Here is a 19,465-nt window from a genome sequence, read left to right on the forward strand (position 1 = left end):
TTATTAGGACCAACCAAAACAGAAGAGTGAATGCTTTTGAGTTCCCCATAATTCTTGATCAAGCTGAATTTTTTTTCAAAAGTCAGTGTTTTGGCCTATAAAGGAAAAACTCCTGGTGTGCAGTTTGTATAGGGTGCAGCTACAGATTTAATTAGGTTAGGTGGTGTTGGGTGTAACTGGTTTCAAGTTTCACTGAACCCTTATGAGATGAAAAAAAGGCAGTCTATTTCGGAATATAAAAGCCAACAGTTAGTTAGGTATCTCTCAAACAAGCCTGATGAATAGATCTTGAGAACTCAAAAGCATCCACACCACTTTGTATGGTTTGTCTGCATGAAAGATACTTCACAATGGATATTTCTGTAGATCAATACATATACCTACAATCTCCAACTGGCTCATTGCAAAGCATTCTTGCAAAGCATTCTGCTTATTCATAATCCACAGACATGGTTTATTGCCAAAAATAGGGTTCTTTCTTATGAATAAAGCACACATGATCAATAGAGAAGGGACACATTTTCCTTCGCCCTGTCTCCTCCCTATCCTGTCTCAATTTTTCTTTGATTAATCTATTCTAGCTAGGGTTCCCAACCTCCAGGTGGGACCTGGAGTTCTCCTGGAATCCTCCAGATTACGATCAGTTCTCTTTGAGAAAATGGCAGTTTTCCAGGTCACACTTTGTAGTATACCAAAGATTCTCAATGAAATTCCTCTCCAAATCCCTCCTCCAGAGATACCACCCTCACATCTCCAGGAATTTGGCAGATCAGAGTGGGCAACCCTAGCTCCCACAGATCAAGAACAAGCTTTGCACACCATACATGTTCATTTTTATTTTGTCCTATGGCTGGTTTACACTGTGAAGTCTTAGTGCAAGAACTGCTTAAATTGCAACATGTACTAGATATTTCTCTGTTCAGAGCTTGTTGGTTGTATCAGCTTTCTATGTAAGTTTCAGTAGTACTACGTATCTTTCTCATGGGCTGCTTATAGCAGTGTGGTAACACTCATCAGATCAGTATGGTGAGCCACTGCCCACAAATGGCTCACTTGGGAAATGATGCAAGTGACCACTATATGGTGGCTGCAGTGTGTATACCTAATCTTATTTACTCACTAGAACAGGGGTCTGCAACCTGTGGCTCCGGAGCCACATGCGGCTCTTTCAGCTTTATACTGTGGCTCTGCATGGCCTGGAGGTTGGAGGGTAGCGTGGGCATGTCCCTCCAGCCCTCCAGAGCAGCACTGGAAGAAAAGGTGAGTGGAGGGGTTGAACCGGAGGCGATTCTGTGCATGAGGGTGCCACTTTTCGTGTCCCCTCCACTCACCTCTCCTTCCTGCTCTAGCTGCCTGCTCCGTTGGGCAGAGGGGTTTTCCCTGCTCGGCGACTCCGCCTCTCAGCACTGGAAGGAAAGGTGAGTGGAGGGGCCGAACTGGAGGCAGCTCCGTGCGGAGTCGCCTCTCCGGCTCGGTAGATCTTCGGGGCCATGTAAAATGGGTCCAAATGGCTCTTTGGGTGATAAAGGTTGCTGACCCCTGCACTAGAAAGCTGAAACTGTAGAGACTGTCTAGAACATGGTATAAGAATTTGACCCTACTTCAGTCCCAGGGCTGCCAAGTGCTCCTGCAGACCCCAACAGAGGTTTTGTGGGGTCTATATATAATCAAAAAGATACACACAATTCTTGATAGAATTAGTTATTGCTGCTACTCACTCCTATGATATCTTATTCAGTTTTCTGAGCCCTCAAGGGGACCCAACATTTTGGACCCCTAGTTAACCTCTCTGTACTCTTAGCACCCTCTCATCTAATACTTTGCCTCCATGTGGGAACACAATAGCAGAGTCTTTTTCATCTAAATATGCTGCTTTCTATGCCATAGGTTATTGATTCATTTAATTTGAATAAACATGGCTCATCACCCAAGCAGATGAGGAGTGTCATTCCCTGCTTGTCTTGATTTCCCAGAGGCACATCTGAATCCCAGTTTTAAAAGTACAAAGAATAATCTCTCCCACATATTTTCTATGTTTCTGCTGCTGCTTTACTAGCTCCATTTTCATACACCAGTGTTCATGTTCTGAGCTCTAGGCGTGGGGTGAAATATCAAAGCCTCTATTTCTCTGCCTGTTATCTTCAGCTTGCCATTGAACTTCAGAGAAAGATAAAAGTGTTGAAATATACTTGCCTGTATGTCAGCACCTGTTAAAGAACATTTTTCCTCTAAGCCTAGCATTCTTTCCCCCTCTCCTATTCTTTCAAAGGTATATTGCAATATATATTATGGATAACAAGATGTTTGTTTGTTTTGCCAGGCATATTTGACCAGTAGCATTAATCCTCTTGAGTCATTTCTTTAAAAAAGATATACAACTCCAATAATTCAAACAGCCACTTTTTAATGCATTCTTTTCAACTCAGGAGAACTGCATCTCTACATTAACTGCCAAGAGTATTTTTCCCCCTACACTTTTAAAGTGGTATTTTATTTAACTTACGGTAGTCTCTTTAACCCATTGTTTTTTTTAACCCATTCTTTGGATAAAATTGGTCATATCCACCAGATGAATATTGCCAGTATGACTGATAGGGAATGAAGAAGATCTATTATTAAATGTCCAACTTACTATGATAGCAAAAAAACCCCAGAATAATCTGCACCAAATAAGCTTAAAATACAGAATTACTATGAATTGTATGTAAGTAGAAATATATAAATCCTCAAAAGGCAATTTTACAAGTCATGTTTACATAGAAGGCAAAACAAATATAGGATGTATATTCTCCTTAAAGCACTTTCTTATAAACAAACTAGAGAATCTAGTTCTAAGCATCGTAGCTACGCAGAACAAACACACAAAATATAATAGGGCTATTAAGCCCCAAATGCAGCTACACTAACTTTAAAGGGACAACATTCCAAACTTGAGTTGTGGTAAATTAAGCCCTGAATTCTGTGCTTTAAACAGACTGTCTACCTCTGATAAAGGTATGACTTCATTGAAGTACTTCTTAAAGTCCCGATTATCAGTATGAAAATACATACAAATGTACATCAGTTCACTCAAATGAAATTATACTCTAAAGAAGTAAACAACAGTCAAAGATTGCACGTCAGTGGCTCTTAGGTTACATCAGTTTAGCTACAGAACATAGTGTAATTCCCACTACCTTAAAGAAATAACAGTGTACCTAAGCACAAAATACAGGTAAGTACACAAGTGCCAAATTAAATAAGCAATTGTTTACTGGGGACCGTCTTTTTGTGGTTCAATTCTCCACTGTGCCATCTCCATCCATTTAACCCATTCATCCCACAGATCAATTACACAATAAGATGCATATCAAAGGAAACTAGAGAAATCTATGTTCTGATTAAGTCCACAGAGTGAAACTGAATCCAACTGAAACATGAATCTAGATTCCATTAGAAGAAGAGTTAGCTTTATGTTCCCTACATATTCTTTGCCAAGAGTCCAGTCTGGAAGACTTTTTTAAAAAATTCTGAAAGAAACAGTTGTTCCTCCCCCCCCCCCTTGACCTGTTGTTCTTTTTAGTCCATTTTAGTTTTCATTTTTTTCACTCTTACATGTGATTGGTGGTTTTAGCTCTGCTGATTTTATTACTGGTTGCTTTTATTGGCTGTAAGTTTTTATTGTGAGGGTTTTTTGCTATGTAAACTGGTTGCTGTCAGCTGTTTTTTTATTGTGATGTTTAAGGTTTTCATAGACTATAGTCTATATAGTCTTTTCATATATAGTCTTTTCATATATAGTCTATATAAGGTTTGCTTGTTATTTCTGTTACATGTCTCTCTGAATATTATTCAACAGAACAAAAAAGCAGAATACACATTCTTTAAATAAATAAATCACTTTTCTCTGCGTGTCTTCTCCCACCGTACCACTCTAACCCCCTCTGTTAATTCTTGCTTTTCTTCTGTCCTTGCAAAGAGTTCATGTTCTATTTTCTGTCTTGGAAACCCATCTCCATACCCAACCACCCCATTTTTCCTACCTGCAGGTTTTCTGCACATTTATCTCTCACTAACCTCTTTTCACACGTCACAGGTTTTTCTGAATCTGAACTCGTTTCCCTTTTTTCCTCTCTTCACCTCATTTCTCTTTTTGCTATTGTCTGTTCCCACTTTCTCTTTTCCCAGTCTAGAAGTCTCATTGTTCCTGCCACTTAGTATCCCCCCTCTTTATTATTCTCGTTTTGCTCTTTTTCAACCCGCCTTTTTCATAAGTTCCTTCAGTGGCAGCTGCACAAAAATGTTTCACTGTCCCAGCAATTCAGATTTTCATATACAGGTAGGCTAGAAAAAAAGCTAGTGCCAATTCTGCCATGTGCCTGTGAATCCGGGGGATGAGGAACAATGTTGATGTAATGACACATTCTCTCCTACCCATGCCTACATTTGATGGGGTGCGTCTATAGTTGTCCCAATCTACAAAAAGGGTGATATTACAAATCCTTCAAACTATCGTCCTATAAGCCTATTATCTGTAATTGGCAAACTATATGCAAAACTACTCCTTAGGAGAGTGGAAGATTGGGTCAAGCAAGCAGAAGTAATAGGACCGGAGCAAATTGGATTCACTAAAAACTAAAATCAACACTGGATCATGTAACAGTTTTAGCACACTTAGCTAACAAAAGTATAACTCATAATAACCGTAAACTGTTTGCAGCCTTCCTGGATTTAAAAGGGGCATTTGACTCCATATCTAGAGCCCTACTGTGGAGAAAATTGACGGCGTTACACATGGACCCCAGACTACTGTTTCTTATAAAACAGCTACACACTTGCACTAGCTGCAGAATAAGAGCCGCAACAAAAGGACCGCTCACAGAAAATATCATCACAACCAGAGGGGTCAAACAAGGCTGTACATTGGCCCCCACTTTGTTCAATATATTCCTTAGTGATCTAGTGCCAACCCTCCAGAAGGCCAATGGGCATGTTCCCAAACTAAGCACTAAACACATGCCAGCGTTACTGTATGCTGGCGACACCGTTCTTCTTTCCCACACTAAAGTTGGTCTCACTTTCGTCTCTTAAATTGCTGTGCTGAATATTGTAAGAGGACCGAACTGGTAATTAACTATGAAAAAACCAAAATAATGGTCTTCGCTAGAAGACCCCCTAGTCATACATGGACCATCAATAACAGACCCATAGAACAAGTTAACCAGTTCAAATATTTGGGCATAACTCTTACTAGCAACCTTAATTGGGCAGTACATAGGAAATTAGCACTTCGCTGCAGCTAACAACAGTGCCCTAGCAATTCAGCGTTTCTTTTTCACTGTGGGCCACCAGTATATACCATCCGCATTGAAGGTGTTCAATGCTAAATGCGACTCGCAGCTCCTCTATGGAGCACCTATTTGGATCGGAGCTATAAACAAAATATAAACACAGCCCAGTCCGTTTCTTCCACAAAATTATGGGCTTACCAAAATGTGCTTCATATGCAGCTCTATGTTTAGAACTTCGGGCAAATATCATATGCCACGATGGCCTGGCTGAGAACTGTCGATACTGGCTACGTATCCACTATTTGCAGGATCACTCCAGTTTGTTACACCTCATGCTTTCCGACTATGCAAATTCTAGGTGGCTGAAACTAGTTGAGGGAAAAATCAACACTCTTGGCTTTTCATTAGAGTCGTTAGTCCCTCTTTCCCTATCACAGAAGCATATGGCTGCTTGAAAAGTAAGCTATTAGAACAAGAGTATCGGGATATGATAACAGCTGCGAGGAAAGCGTGTTCCCCTGACCCTGCTTATTCCAATTGAACAAGGACACATGGCCAATTATTTACAGTGGATCACCAACCCTAAATTAAGAAGAGCTTTAACACTGGCCAGATTCAATCTAATGCCTTCTATGCTGCTCTATGGCAGATATCAACAAATTGATAAACAGAGGAGGCTATGTCCATGCAATATGGGTCAGGTGGAGACACTCGATCATACCCTCTTTCATTGTGTAAGGTTTGCAAAAATCAGAATGTCACAATCTGCACTTATCCCATTTCTGTATAACAATCTAACTGATGCTCTTAAGATACCTATGCTTTTGAACAACATGGATCCCACAGTGTGTGAGAATGTAGCAAAATTTCTGCTAACAATAATAGACGTAAGTCTAGATGAATACCAACCAATGTCTATGTATTATGACCACATATAGCCAGCAGTAATTTTGCTAGCTTCTGTCAGTATCCGATGACGTTTAAGTGAGTTAACTTAGCTGAAGGAATGTCCTATAGTTACAGAAGGACCATGTATATATTTTAGTATTTAGTATTTTAGTACCAGTGTCTATAATTGTGAGCAATAATGGGCAAATTTTGTATGCTGATTTTGTATGTTTATTTTATGCCAATAAAGGCTTGTGACTGACATTTGATAGGGTTGGGCAAGCCACCACTGTAGCCTCAACCAAATGGAAAAGGCCTTCCCAGGGGAAGAAGCCACAGTCTTTTCCAGGAGATCTTGGAGGCAGAAGCACTGGAGCAATGCCATGTGATTCTGATACTGTAAGCAACAGATGCTTTGGAATTTGTTGCCATTTTCTGATGACCAAATCCTGGGAATGATGTGGGAGGGACTAGTGCAGCCACCTTCCCAATCAGCAGCTCTTACAAAGTACTTATATATGTATACATGTGTAGAGGTGATGATGCCATAATTCGATCAATTTGCCACTTTTCACAAGATAACATTTGGATGGCCACGTAACTGTTATTAGTTTGATTTCTTGCTATAAGCGGGGAACTAATTTCAGCATGTCTGGCTGATGCAATGTACAGCTGAAATTCATTGTTAGGTGCTTTTTAAAAAAGTGAGTACACAAGATAATTTCTTAATTGCTTAAAAGTAGTAGAGGCATGTCGTTGCTTTCATAGGCCTGTATATCGCAGCTGCCTGCAACTGGCTACAAATTGTCTGGCTTACTTTAATTTATGACCATTGTGTTGTTTGCCTTGTTAATGTTAGTCAATTTTGCTCCTTCTCCCTTCTAATAAAACAAGATAGCTTTGTAGCAGCTGAGCTCCCTGCCCAGCCAGGATCCTTCTCCCTGGTGACACACCCACAACATGCTATTCCTTACTAACAACCTTTGGGGGGTGGGGGGTGGAAAGCAGCTGGCATCCACTTTGCAATTTCCATTTTTTCCTGGTTCTAATACTGCAATAGGATGGGCCATAGTCTGTAAAAAAAAAGTGGGGGTGACCTTAAGGTGAGACTTTAATGCCATTTGGGATTTTAAAAAATATGTGTTAGATTGTAATTCTGGAGGAGCAGCTGTGTTGGTTTTTTGTGACAAAATTAAATAGGAGTGCAGTAGCTCTGTAAAGTCTAACAAAATTAATTCCAGCGTAAGCTTGTGGGTTAGAGCTCACTTCCTAAGTGACTTTGATGACTTCTGTTGGTTTAACAGGGAAACGGGAAATGGTCTGGTTTTGAATGGCAACATATATAGTCTTTTTCAGCCCTTAGCAGGAAATCTTGAATATTTCCCATTGGGAGTTTTTAGAGGTTGTACCATGATATAAACAGCCAGCCTTAAGGATTCTCCCAAATGCACTGAAGCCATGTATGTGTCAAGTTGCCATATCTGGGAGGGGTGGGGATTGTGCTATCCATTTTATCAACTGTTCTGGCGTGCTTTCGCCAGAACTGTCTTTCTACTGTTCCTGACTTGCCTTCAATAAAATCCTTTGAACCTCACAAGCGTTTTATTGCCTGAGCAGGGAATCTGACAGAATGCACAGTGAAGCACAGGAAGGTTGACATGGGGATTAGTTGATGCAGAAACCTGATAAAATGCATTTAAAACTGGCTGAAAATCACTGAAAGTGGCAAATGTGGATTCAGTCTTCGAAGTGCTCAAAGCTGAAATATTCTTAAAACTACAGATAAAAGCTGGCAGCCATAGCTTAGATCTCTGAAACCATGACTCTGCCAACTAAATTCCCACAAGGCCTGCTCAAGCAGGATATCTGCCATGCTTGCCTCTACATTTCTCCACACACCAGATAAGAGTCTTTGACCTGGCTTCCACTTAGAATTCCCTGCAAAGTCAAAGGAAATGCGTTTGGCAAAAGGGCTCAAATTTTTATGAATTAAAAAAATATATCTTGCTCCACCTTGTCATCAAAATTGGTGGTTGCTTTTTTTGGCAGCTCTGTTCAATCATACTTACCCAGCGAGTATAATTCCCAGTGGTTATTATTAGATAGTGTTTCAGCCAGAATTGACATACTTCTGTCCCATTGTATTCTGAGCTATTGTCCTCTGTTTCTGGTGTCAGCTGTGGTTTCGATGGGGAATAGCTTAAAAAAAAACAATTGGCTGTTCTGTTTGACATACACAATAGTGAACACTGTACCAATCCATCAGGGTTTCAGAATCTGGCAGAGGTGGATTTAGAGCCTTTCCACACAGTCCATTTGTTGCATTTGAGGTATGCTCAATATTCTGACATGTCCATATTCAAAGAGATAAAATTGTTATAGAACAGATGGGGCTGGGAGAACAGCTGATTTACAAAATAGTTGATCATTGCTGGTTTTGACCATCTCCAAAGTTGCTGTATGAAATGAGGGAACATCCCAATTCCCAGGTTCTTCTTGAATTCAGGGGAAAAATGGGTTCATTGATCTAACTCACTGTGCTTTGGAGGATCTTGAAAGCAGCCAATGAAGTTGTTGGCGCATCTATCCAGAGCCAGGCAGGATTTGGGTCCATCATCTCAGTGGTGTAGCACCAAGGGTGTGTGTGTGGGGGGGGGTGCGCAATATACATGGTGTGTGCCGGTGTGGGGGCATGGTGGGAGCATGCTGGGGTGTGGCAGGGGCGCACACATGCCCTGGGCGCAGTTCCCCCTCGCTCCAGCCCTTCACCATCTGCATTGGCAGAGGAGAAGAACTAGGCAACCACAAATAATGGTTGACCATCAAGGGTATCTGAAATTGGAACAGTGTACACATTGAAAATTTGAGAAAACAATATCTTTGTAACAGAAGAGCAACACTGATGTAAGACATGAGCTATATTGATGTGTCTTTATTAGAATGCTCCAGAATCTGGATGGAAGACTGACAAAGAAATATGGCACAACCTGCTTGCATTATTCAAACACTGATTGTACAGAAAGGCTCTTAGGACGAACTACATGCTAATAAAAATTGGAAAAAAATTGCACAAGGATTTTTTGAAAATAAGAAGCAGCAGAGATGGCAGCATGGTTGCTTAACCATTCCCCTGCTCATTGCTTTTCCATTCAGATGGCCTCTCAGCTACTGATTGCAAAGTGTTGCATGCCCTGAAAAGTGTTTTATTACTTTTTTGTAGTTTTGAAATTTTTACTAATTCACATACCGGTAATATTCCCTGTAGTGTAATTCATATGCATATTTCGGAATACTTTCCAATGGAATCCTATCGATTCATATAAATGTATTTCTGTTGATAGACTGATCCACATTGGTTGTTGAAATGTAGCATTCATCAGTATATTTTTTCCTCCCTGGAGATACTGAAGTGTTTGCATATTTCCTTTGCCATATCCTATTCAGTGCATATTTCCTTTGCCATATCCTAAGCATTGTGGATATGTACCACAATATGGTGTACCAGGAAAATGCCAGAGATTTCATCAGTCCTATCCCCTAAGGTATGTCCTCTAAGATACTTTTGAGTATATCTTTAAATATGAACATACCCACAACCAATATATTTTCTGTTTGTAAAATTTGCTGTTTGTTCAGGAGTTGATGGTTCTGCAAAGTTTATCTTTCTTATGTAAGTGCTTTTACTGGACCAATCAGTGATTCAAAAATGCTGCAGATCCATTTAATATAATCAGTTCTAAAATGTATTACTACTATTATTGCTGTAATTGTTGTGTTTGCTCATGTTTATTTTTTGTATTTTACTTTCTTTTTTCTGTAACTTTCTGTCAATAAAATAAAAATTATTTGATAAAATGATACCGTGTTTTGAGTTTCACAGCATACAGTTAGAAAAAAATGGACATTAGAGCACAGAAACGAAGAATAAGCTCTTGTGTTTCCATAGAGACCTGTAAGGCTGAACACACTCAAACAAAGTCGACTTTCTGGAAAAGGAACGCACTTTATTGATATGTCACCCTAGATACAGGGTGCTGCAACTGAGGGTTCTTGACCTCAGTCCCAGTATATATGGAGTGTGTGGGCAGTCCAAAGGAGAGGTGGGTTTAGGGATCAGGAGAAACGAAACTGAAACTTAAAATGGAAACTGGGGTAAAAGTTTATAGGACCTTGGTCCTGACAAGACCTCAGTCAGCTAAAAGACAGATTTGGCTTGTGATTACATTTCCTTAGTAGGAGGTGGATGGTTTGTGTTGTTTTTCAGGTTATAGAATAGGAAGTGCCCAATCTTGTTCCTTTTTTTAGTAAGTTTTTCTTAACTACCATTCCCTCCCATCTTCAATTTTATCTGCACAACAACCCAGTGAGACAGGTCGGACTAAGGAGAGTGAGTGACTCAACCCAGGTAACCCGACAAGCTTCATGGAATGCTGGGATTTGAACCAATGTCTCCTTGATCCTAACCCAGCACTTAAAAACCTTTCACTAAATGATTAGCCATTCTGATAAGAATTTTACAGCAGGTATCATAAAGTTGTAAGAGACCACAATGGGCATCGAGTCCAACCCCTTGCCATGCAGGAATAGACAATCAAAGCACTCCTAACTGATTGCCATCCAGCCTGTACCTCTCCTGTACCTTGAAGTCATTACTCTTTGTACTAGTTTCTGGAGTTGCAGAAAACAAACTTGTTCCATCTTTAGCATGACATCCCTTCAAATATTTAAACATGGCTATCATGTCACCCCTTAGTCATCTCTTCTCCAGACTAAAAATACTTAACTCCCTAAGCCTCTCCTCATAGGGCATTCAGACCTTTTTTCCATTTGGGTCACCCTCCTCTGCACCCAGGGGCGTAACGAGGCAGCCCTGGGCAAACTGTAGCCCTGGGCAAAACCTGAGTTGGATGCCCCCCCCCCCATGGGCGGCCACTCCACCACGACCAAAATTTTTTTGCACCAGGACATTGGTGCCTGCAGGGGGTGCATTTTTAGACATATCAGCACCACAATTTCAGCATATCATCAGGAGACTGTCCTTATGCTACTCTCCAAGTTTGGTGAGGTTTGGTTCAAGGAGTCCAAAGTTATGGACCCTCAAAGGGGGTGCCCCATCCCCCATTCTTTGCTAAGGAGATGGGGGCTACCCTTTTGAGGGTCCTTAACTTTGGACCCCCTGAACCAAACTGCACCAAACCTTGGGGTTGCCATCATGACAGTCTCCAGATGATACCCTGAAATTTTGGTGCTGATACGTCCAAGAATGCCCTCCCTGCAAGAACATCCCGAATATTGCCCAAGAATCTTTGTTCTGCATTGAGTTTTCTGCATTGCTGTCAATGGGGGTTGCAGGCTTGGGGGGGCACATTTCTGAAGGCACAGTCTCAAAACTTTCAGGGTCTCATCAAGAGACTGCTCTAATGATACCCCCCAGTTTTAGTGCAGTTTGGTTCAGGGGGGCCAAAGTTATGGACCCTCAAAACTGTAGCCCCCATCTCCTATTAGCTCCCATTGGAAACAATGGGGGATAGGGGCACCCCCTTTGGAAGTCCATAACTTTGGACTCTCTGAACCAAACCTCACCAAACTTGGGGGTAGCATGAGGACAGTCTCCTGATGATACGCTGAAATTTTGGTGCCGCTAACCTAAAAACCGCGCCCCCTGCAGGCCAAAAATGGAAAAAGATTAAAATACCCAAAAACGAACCCAGCATTTTGATGCTGCCCACCTTGCCCAATGGGCATTACGTCAGTGTCTGCACCCATTCCAGCTTGTCAATATCCTTCTTGAGTTGTGGTGTTCAGAACCAGACACAGTATTCCAGGTGAGGTCTGACATAATGACCAATGCAGAATCTTGCTCTTTTACTGCAAACCATCATGGTTACCCACCTGAATCAGTTCAGAGCCATAACAGCTAAAAACATACTTTGGATGAGAAATTAGTACCTTTTCAAATCATAGTGCATTCATTGCACAGGTCTGCAGTTCTGACTCTTAGAATTTCCGTTCAGAGATTTCCATCAAATCTCGACATCTGTTTCTACAGGGCTCAGAATGCATCTCATGTTGCTCTCACAGGACACATGAATGCATATACTTACATCAGCAGTGGAGTCTTCCTGCTTTAAAAAAATGGCAATCTCACTTTTTTTTAGTTTTAGCATTTGGTTCATGGTGATAACTGAAAAGAAACGAAACCACTGAAAGGTTTTATTTGGACTCATTAATGGAGGATTATAGAGAAGTTTTTCCTGGCTGATTATGAATTTTAGGTTTTTAAAGAGTTGATATTTATTAATCTTATTTTAGACTGTTGTGCCAGATTTTCTATATATTACAAACATAAGGTCTCATAACAAGTTAGAGAAGCAGACAGTGTGTAGTCAGTAAGGAATAGAGAAGGGTCTTCCAGAAAATGTTGAAACAACCTTCCACTCATAGGATTTCTTTATTTTAACATATTCACAGATAATTTTCAAACCCTGAGGAAACGCCTCTGTTTCATATGTGCCTGACCACATTAAGCTGCTTGGAGAAGTGCAGCAATGTGTAGGAGATAGGTGAACCCTGCCAACAACCACACGATGCTTCATTGAAATAACTTCTCTAGTTTTTCTGAGGCAGCATGTTTCACAGGGTGGGTGGTCTGTTGGTGGACCCTGCAGGATTGCTGCTCAGAGCATGGATTAAGGTTGAACCATTTATTCATTTGTTTTGTAAAGTACAAATGGTCCATGTAGGAATTGCTGGAATACCAGACTTTGGTCCTATCCCAACTCTGACTTAATTCTCTCGTTCCTCTCTGGAACCTCATTAGAGTTCACCAGACTGAGTGTTTTCCTCTTAATTCTCTGCCTTTGGTAATAGTTTCTCCTTTAACTTTCTTGATCTGTTTATTATGTTAATCAGAATGCTAGGGGCGGGAGTGTATAAACTATTTTTCACACTAAATATTTTTTTCTCTTGTAGATGCAGCTCCTGGATAAATTCCCTATTGAAGGAGGCCAGAAAGATCCCAAGCAGAGAATTATCCCCTTTCTTCCAGGTAACAACTCAAGATGCCTTTGCATACCACAACAAAATATTCTTCAAGCAACAATATTGATGTGAAACATGAACTTTGTGGCTTAAAAACACTCACTGTATTTATGTTGCTATTTTTAGTGCATATATTACTTCTACTTGCATTGTTTGTCTCTGTATTCTTAGAATAATAGTACAACAATCATTGCAGTACGAGCCCTTGGTTTTGCACCAAGAGAACACTTTAGTTTCAACATAACTTCTTTTTCTCCCTTTTCATGTTAAACTGATGCATAATGTGTGTTAAAATATGTGAAAAGAGCATGTTTAAAACAAACACAAATAGAAAATTACTAGTGGGAGAACTGGAAGAACTAGCAGGGAGCACCTCAATTTTCTTCCTCCACATTTTTCTTTCCCTTTCCTGAAAGCCCCCACAGGCTTTCCCCTTTTTCTATTTCCTTCTTTCCTTTGTACCCCCCAGCCAATGCACCTTATCAGCTCCCTTGACTTCAGCTTTCCTTCCGTCTCCCCCTGGCAGCCTGTACCTGGGAAAAATCTGGTCCAGTTTTGTGCAGTGCCAGTCCAGCTGCTGGGCTGTGCTCAACTGCATAGTAAGAACCCTGCAAGAACTTGTGGGGAGCACCTTACATTTCCCTTTACCCCCATCCACACACAGTTGCTCAGAGGCGTTCTTCCCATTGGGCAAAGTGGGCAGTTGCCCAGGGCGCCCCCTTGTAGTGGGCGCCAAAAATGCAGGTTCGTTTGTGGGGGATTTTGTATTTTCAATGTTTTTTCCATATTTGGCCTGCAGGGGGTGCAGTTTTTAGGCTAGCAGCACCAACATTTCAGGGATTTTTCAGGAGACTCTCCTGATGATATCACCCAGGTTTGGTGAGGTTTGGTTTAGGGAGTCCAAAGTTATGGACTCCCAAAGGGAGTGCCCCATCCCCCATTGTTTCCAATGGGAGGTAATAGGAGATTACAGCACTGCTGTTTTTGGCGCTTTTGGAATCTGCTCAAGACTTAAAGGCTAGCAATCCTGTAGTGGTTGTCTAACTATAACCACTGAGTTTCTTAAAACTACAAGAGCAACTTCTTTTATTGGGATGTTAAGCCCCTCCCCCCATTTTTTAAAGATTTCATATTTGTCTGCAAATGTTGGGCTGTTCTCAAGCTTGTAGAAAGAGCTTTCCTCTGCCCATGGTCCCAGTCTCTAGGTTTTAACTATCTAGTCGTGTGTCCATGTTGAGAGTTAGATACATTGACACTTTTTGTTGCTGTTGGGATGCAGTAGTTTTCTCTAACACCGTCTGAGAATTACTGCTTTAATCAGAGGCTCAACGAACTAATGTCTATGAACTTAGGCACACCTTCTTCTGTATGGAATCTGGTTGTTAATGAAGTTAAGCATTATGAAGGTTTGAACACTGAAAGTGCTTTTAAAATGAATAATAGAAACAATAATTCAAACTGCCTAAAGGTAGACAGACAGTCTCTTAAAGTACCCAGCCTTTGCCCCAAATAATTACAAACTGGTTGGTCAACATGACACGTCTTTAGAACAAAAGAATGCTGAGTTGTGACCTGTCATACCACATAATTTTATTATTCATGACAACTGAGCACATGTTCCAGTTATTGCTTGTGGTTAAAGAGAAGGGCTAGATTTCATTTATATAAACATTCTACTTCTAGAACTGTAGGCAAAGATCTGGCTGATTATTTACAATAAATATGTGAAATTCTGCTCCACTTACTGCTTCTCTGTAATGTCTTTTGTAGGCCTTGGCTGAAATACGTTTTTTTGTTCTTTGATGGCTCTACATCCTCAACTTTTTTGGTTGGTCACTTCCCCAGCCAGTGATCGTATGGAAGGCTGTCCCTGTACAGCACATTGTCCATATGCTTTCCTCACAACATTTGCACTTTATTTCAGCAGTGTGAAACTGTCCCCTAGCTCTTCTTAATAAAAATGTCTATGAGTGATGTTCTAAGACAGAAATTTCCAATTTTCTTGAGCCTGTGGTTAGTTTTAGAATTTTGAAAACAAAATGCTACCATAGGTTCTGGGCTCATCATATAATGCTGGGAGGTTCCAAGATAAGCATCATTCATACCTAAGAAGTGGATATGAAGGGAAAAGGACAAAAGTAGGACTTTTGAGACATAGCTGAGTGAAGTTAGGAGATGAAGGTTGTGAGAGATATGGCACAAAGCCCTTGAGTGTCAACAGAAAGGAAGAGGAAGCTGGTGATGAAAGTGAGGGGAGAATTACTTGGAGAGGGGCTCTGAATGAGCAAGGGAGAAACAGTGAGACAGCGGGGAACATGAGAGAGCCTGGCTGAGAGCAAATACATGTGGAAGATGAAGCAAAAAGGATTAAGGGAGGAACAACCTTGTAGTGGAAGTATACTCTCAGTGTTCAAAGTGATGTGGCATGTTCTAGGCCAGACATCAAAATGATGGAAGAATAGGGCCAAGTAGATCTACTGCTATATTATTTTTTCCTCAGTTGCAGTCTAGGAGACGCTTCCCAGGGAGACATTTAACCTATAATGCTGGCTGAGAATATATCCTTATACACCTAAAATTTGCCCTAGATTTTTACAATACTTTGGTTACTTAGGGAGATGCTAATGTGACAGGAGATTAAGTTTTCCTGTTGATAAATGAATTAGGACTGCCTGGCAGCCAGTGGGAGACTTGTCCAGAGGGAGATGGGAAGCTTGAACAAAGGTATGACAACACTTCTGGGGGAAACCCGGAAGTGACATCATACTTCTCTAGGAATTACCAGAATTACCTGGAATTTCTACGGAGAACTTTTTGTCATTTTGAGTTTTCTACTCCAAGCAGCAGTGGAGAGGGGGAGCATCTCTAGAAGGAAATGATGAAGTATTCCAAGCAGGGATGCTGTTGATCAGGAGGCAATGTAAAGTTATTGTCTTGAAGACATCAATCCTTCATTCCAGCCTGGGTGTAAAGACTTCCCACAGAGTCACATAACAAGTCTTAGATATAGGGATGTGCCAGGTTTTCATATAGAGCAGAAAATGACATTTTATTGTCTTTAATTTAGACCATAATCTTCTGGCTTGATTCATGATGCTGTCTCCTTCTACCTCTGGCAACATAAGCCCTAAGAGTGGAAGGTGGGGCAACAGTGTCATGTTTCTGTGTAAACTGGCAATGAGCATAACGAAGGGATTAAATGACCTCTCCCCGCTCAAATCATCCCTCTCCCCCAATTTTTTAATGTTAAAGAAAGCATGAGGAAGTCCAATGACAGATGTGCTGGCTGGTTCTAAGGTAGCATGTTATCAAAATATGGGATACTTATTTATTAATTTTATTTGTATGTAAAACTTCTTTCAGGATGGTCATAGAGTGGGGCATACTCCAGACATCCCATTTCATCTTCATACTGACCTTTTGAAGTAGATTGGAGGGAGCAATAGCTATTTATTGAAAGCCATCCGAATTGGAGCACAGCACTCATCTACTACCCTACTCCAATCCCAGTTTAAAGATTAAACTGATTAAGTTATGTACTTCCTAGCAGGTTTTCCCCCAAGTGTCACCACGATCAAAGCTGTTGATCTTTAAACTTAAAAATTAACATTTATTTACTTTTATTTACAAAAAAATGCATTCCACAATCCATGAGGGTTCAAGGCGTGTAACAACAGAGATTACATGATTACATAAGAATGATTTAAACAAAATTATAAATATCAATCAATAAATAAAAAACTGATAATGTTGGAAGACATCCGTATCTTACAGGAAAGACGAAGCTCCATTGAAAAGTTTTACCTGTCTCTTTATGCCAGTTTTTGTTTGAGACTCCACCCAGATTCTTGTAGCTGATAAGTGAGAGCAATGGGCGGGGAATGTTGGCAGTGATGCTGGGATCTGCCCTGTTTTGAACTGTGCTGGAAGAGTTGAAATAATCACACAAAGCATTTTGTTAGCTGTGCCTGGATTCTGCTTCCGTTGTGTCACGTTCCTGAGAAAAACAGACCTTCTGCCAATGACCTGCATCCCAGGTGGATATATTTATATGTGTCTTTATATAACATTTATATATTTTACCTGGCAGGAATGGAGACCTATGCTGGAGAAGAATGCAAACAAATTTGTAGCTGTGTCAACTGCTCGGGAACTTGAGTAGCTAGATACAGTTCTGTCTTCCTTCAGATGACTTGGAAGGTTTTCTGAATACATTATTAGAACTAAATGCTTGGTACCTTATTCTTCTCAAACACTAGATTGTGGTGATTAGGAAGTTTTGTGTTCAATTGTATGCTTGTCTTACATTGGTACAACTGAGGAGCAGATTGCTCTTTTTATCCTACTGTTTATTTTTGTAAACTTTGCATTTTTTCCTAAGCACTGACTTTCTCTGTTTCCTTATTAATACCTTGTAAAGGCAGAATTTCCCATGGTATTTATAGGAAACCAGCTGCTGAAATTGGTTAGAAGTGCGTAATTATGTTTAGGATGGCACTATTAGTGTGTGATGTTCAGCTTTTCACAATTTCTAAAATGGTATCTTTCAAGTTACATTATCGGATGTTTAAATTAATTTCTACATTCCCATGAACAATAGAAAGAAGTAGTGGTCTCAATCTGAGTTTTGAGCCTTCAGCTTCTTGTCCTCTAGCAGCAGGTTGTATAATGTGAGGTAAGAATATTGAAGGAAAAATACAGTACTAAAAAAGAAACAATTTGCTTGCCCTCAGCCAGCCATCCCCACTCACCCCAATATCTTTCATTTACAAACTGGCAAGGATTTTTTGCTACCATTATATCTAATGCTTAACATGTTCAAATCTGTACTTCAATTTGAAGGTTGGAGCCATGAACAAATAAGACAGACATTTTTACAAACTTAACAAAAGTCTCAGGTTTGCGGAAAAGTGGAAAGCTGAAAAGAAAATGGGGACTTAACCCTCTCTAATAGAAGCAGCCGCTGTAGCCTTAAGAAACAAGTGCCCTCAGTAGCCATTGTTGGGCAACCAGAACAGTATTGCTTGTCTTAAAGCCTTGGTTTCTGTCAGTAACAGACAGGGTGAGGGAGGAGGAGGGTCCTTTTCAGGGCTGCTTTGGTTTTTGAAGGACTATATGAGTGAGGCTCAGCAGCAGCAATTTGGCAACTTGATACCATGTCAGTTCCATGCCTCACCCATGCTCAGCTGCTCACTACTGTTCAACAGCAGCCATCCCACAAAAGCCAGTGAGTTACAAAGGTCAGAATTGCAGACTCCGATCTGGGACACCCAGGTTGGAATTGCCATTCTCCCATGGTACTCACTGAGTTACCTGTGGACAGTGACACACTGTTGGCATAACCTACCTCACAGGATTGTTGTAATGATAAAGTGGAAGAGAAAATTATGTAAATTGCTTTTGGTCCCCCTGTTAGAGGAAGATGGGGCATAAATGAAGTAAATAAATAAGAAATATAGCTGAAGAGTAGAAGCAGATAAAAGGTATGGCTGATGGATGGGAAGAAGAGAAGAAGAAGGAGAGACTAATGCTGTTGTCAGGAGGAGGGAAAGGTAGATTCAGGGGTGAGGTGTCCTTCAAGTCCTGGCCATTGCTTTCCAGGGGAGATCGCCAATGGAGGGAAAGAAGAGAAGTTAAAGACAGAGGGGCAGATAAAAAGGTGTGTGGGAAGGAGAGAAGGAAGCCAACTGAAGATTTCATGGAAGGGAAAGAGGAAATAGTTGGTCAAATTATATTGCCCTGTGCAAGTCCTTGTGGTCATCCACTTGTCAGTATGAAATCTGGAAAAGTCTTGGAATACAGATTTCATGTCAAACTTCTTGCTACCACCAAAGACTCAAGAATAATAATAAAAACCTTTGTTGAGGCTAAATAGCTATTAAATTGTAAAGATTAATGTACATTAGTATTTTTGTTTGCATTGGGATGAATATGTTGTTATACATTAACAAAATTATTTTCATCAGCAATTAATGCTTACAAAAGTATAAATTATACAACAAAACAGCCTATATAATGCTTGTATAAGCAATATTACACAACCAAAACTTTGGCTGTTTCTGCCCGGGCCAAAAACAGCGCCCTAGGGACGGTAAGAACAGTGTCCCTGAAGCACTGTTCACACAGCTGCCACTGCTGTAGTGCAACAACGCTGTGCTCTCCCCGCCCAAAATGGCGGGAAAACACTTCTTTCCTAATTCGCTCAATGAGCGAGTGTTTTGGAAAGTGGTGTTTCCTGCCGGCGCGGTGCGAAGGGCGCAGGCGTG

The 19,465-nt window shown here is 40.7% G+C and overlaps 1 protein-coding gene across 3 annotated transcripts in view; it reads left to right on the forward strand.

Moving 5' to 3' along the window:
* Positions 1-19,465, forward strand: part of SH3PXD2A (SH3 and PX domains 2A) — a 294,236-nt gene that overhangs the window by 75,420 nt on the left and 199,351 nt on the right. For all 3 annotated transcript variants that reach the window (XM_048505256.1, XM_048505258.1, XM_048505257.1), the window contains exon 3: positions 13,131-13,206. In XM_048505256.1, coding sequence (XP_048361213.1) covers positions 13,131-13,206 — 76 coding nt within the window. The remainder of the gene's footprint in view (positions 1-13,130; positions 13,207-19,465) is intronic.

Source organism: Sphaerodactylus townsendi, linkage group LG08, assembly GCF_021028975.2.
Source record: "Sphaerodactylus townsendi isolate TG3544 linkage group LG08, MPM_Stown_v2.3, whole genome shotgun sequence".
Taxonomy (NCBI): Eukaryota; Metazoa; Chordata; class Lepidosauria; order Squamata; family Sphaerodactylidae; genus Sphaerodactylus; species Sphaerodactylus townsendi.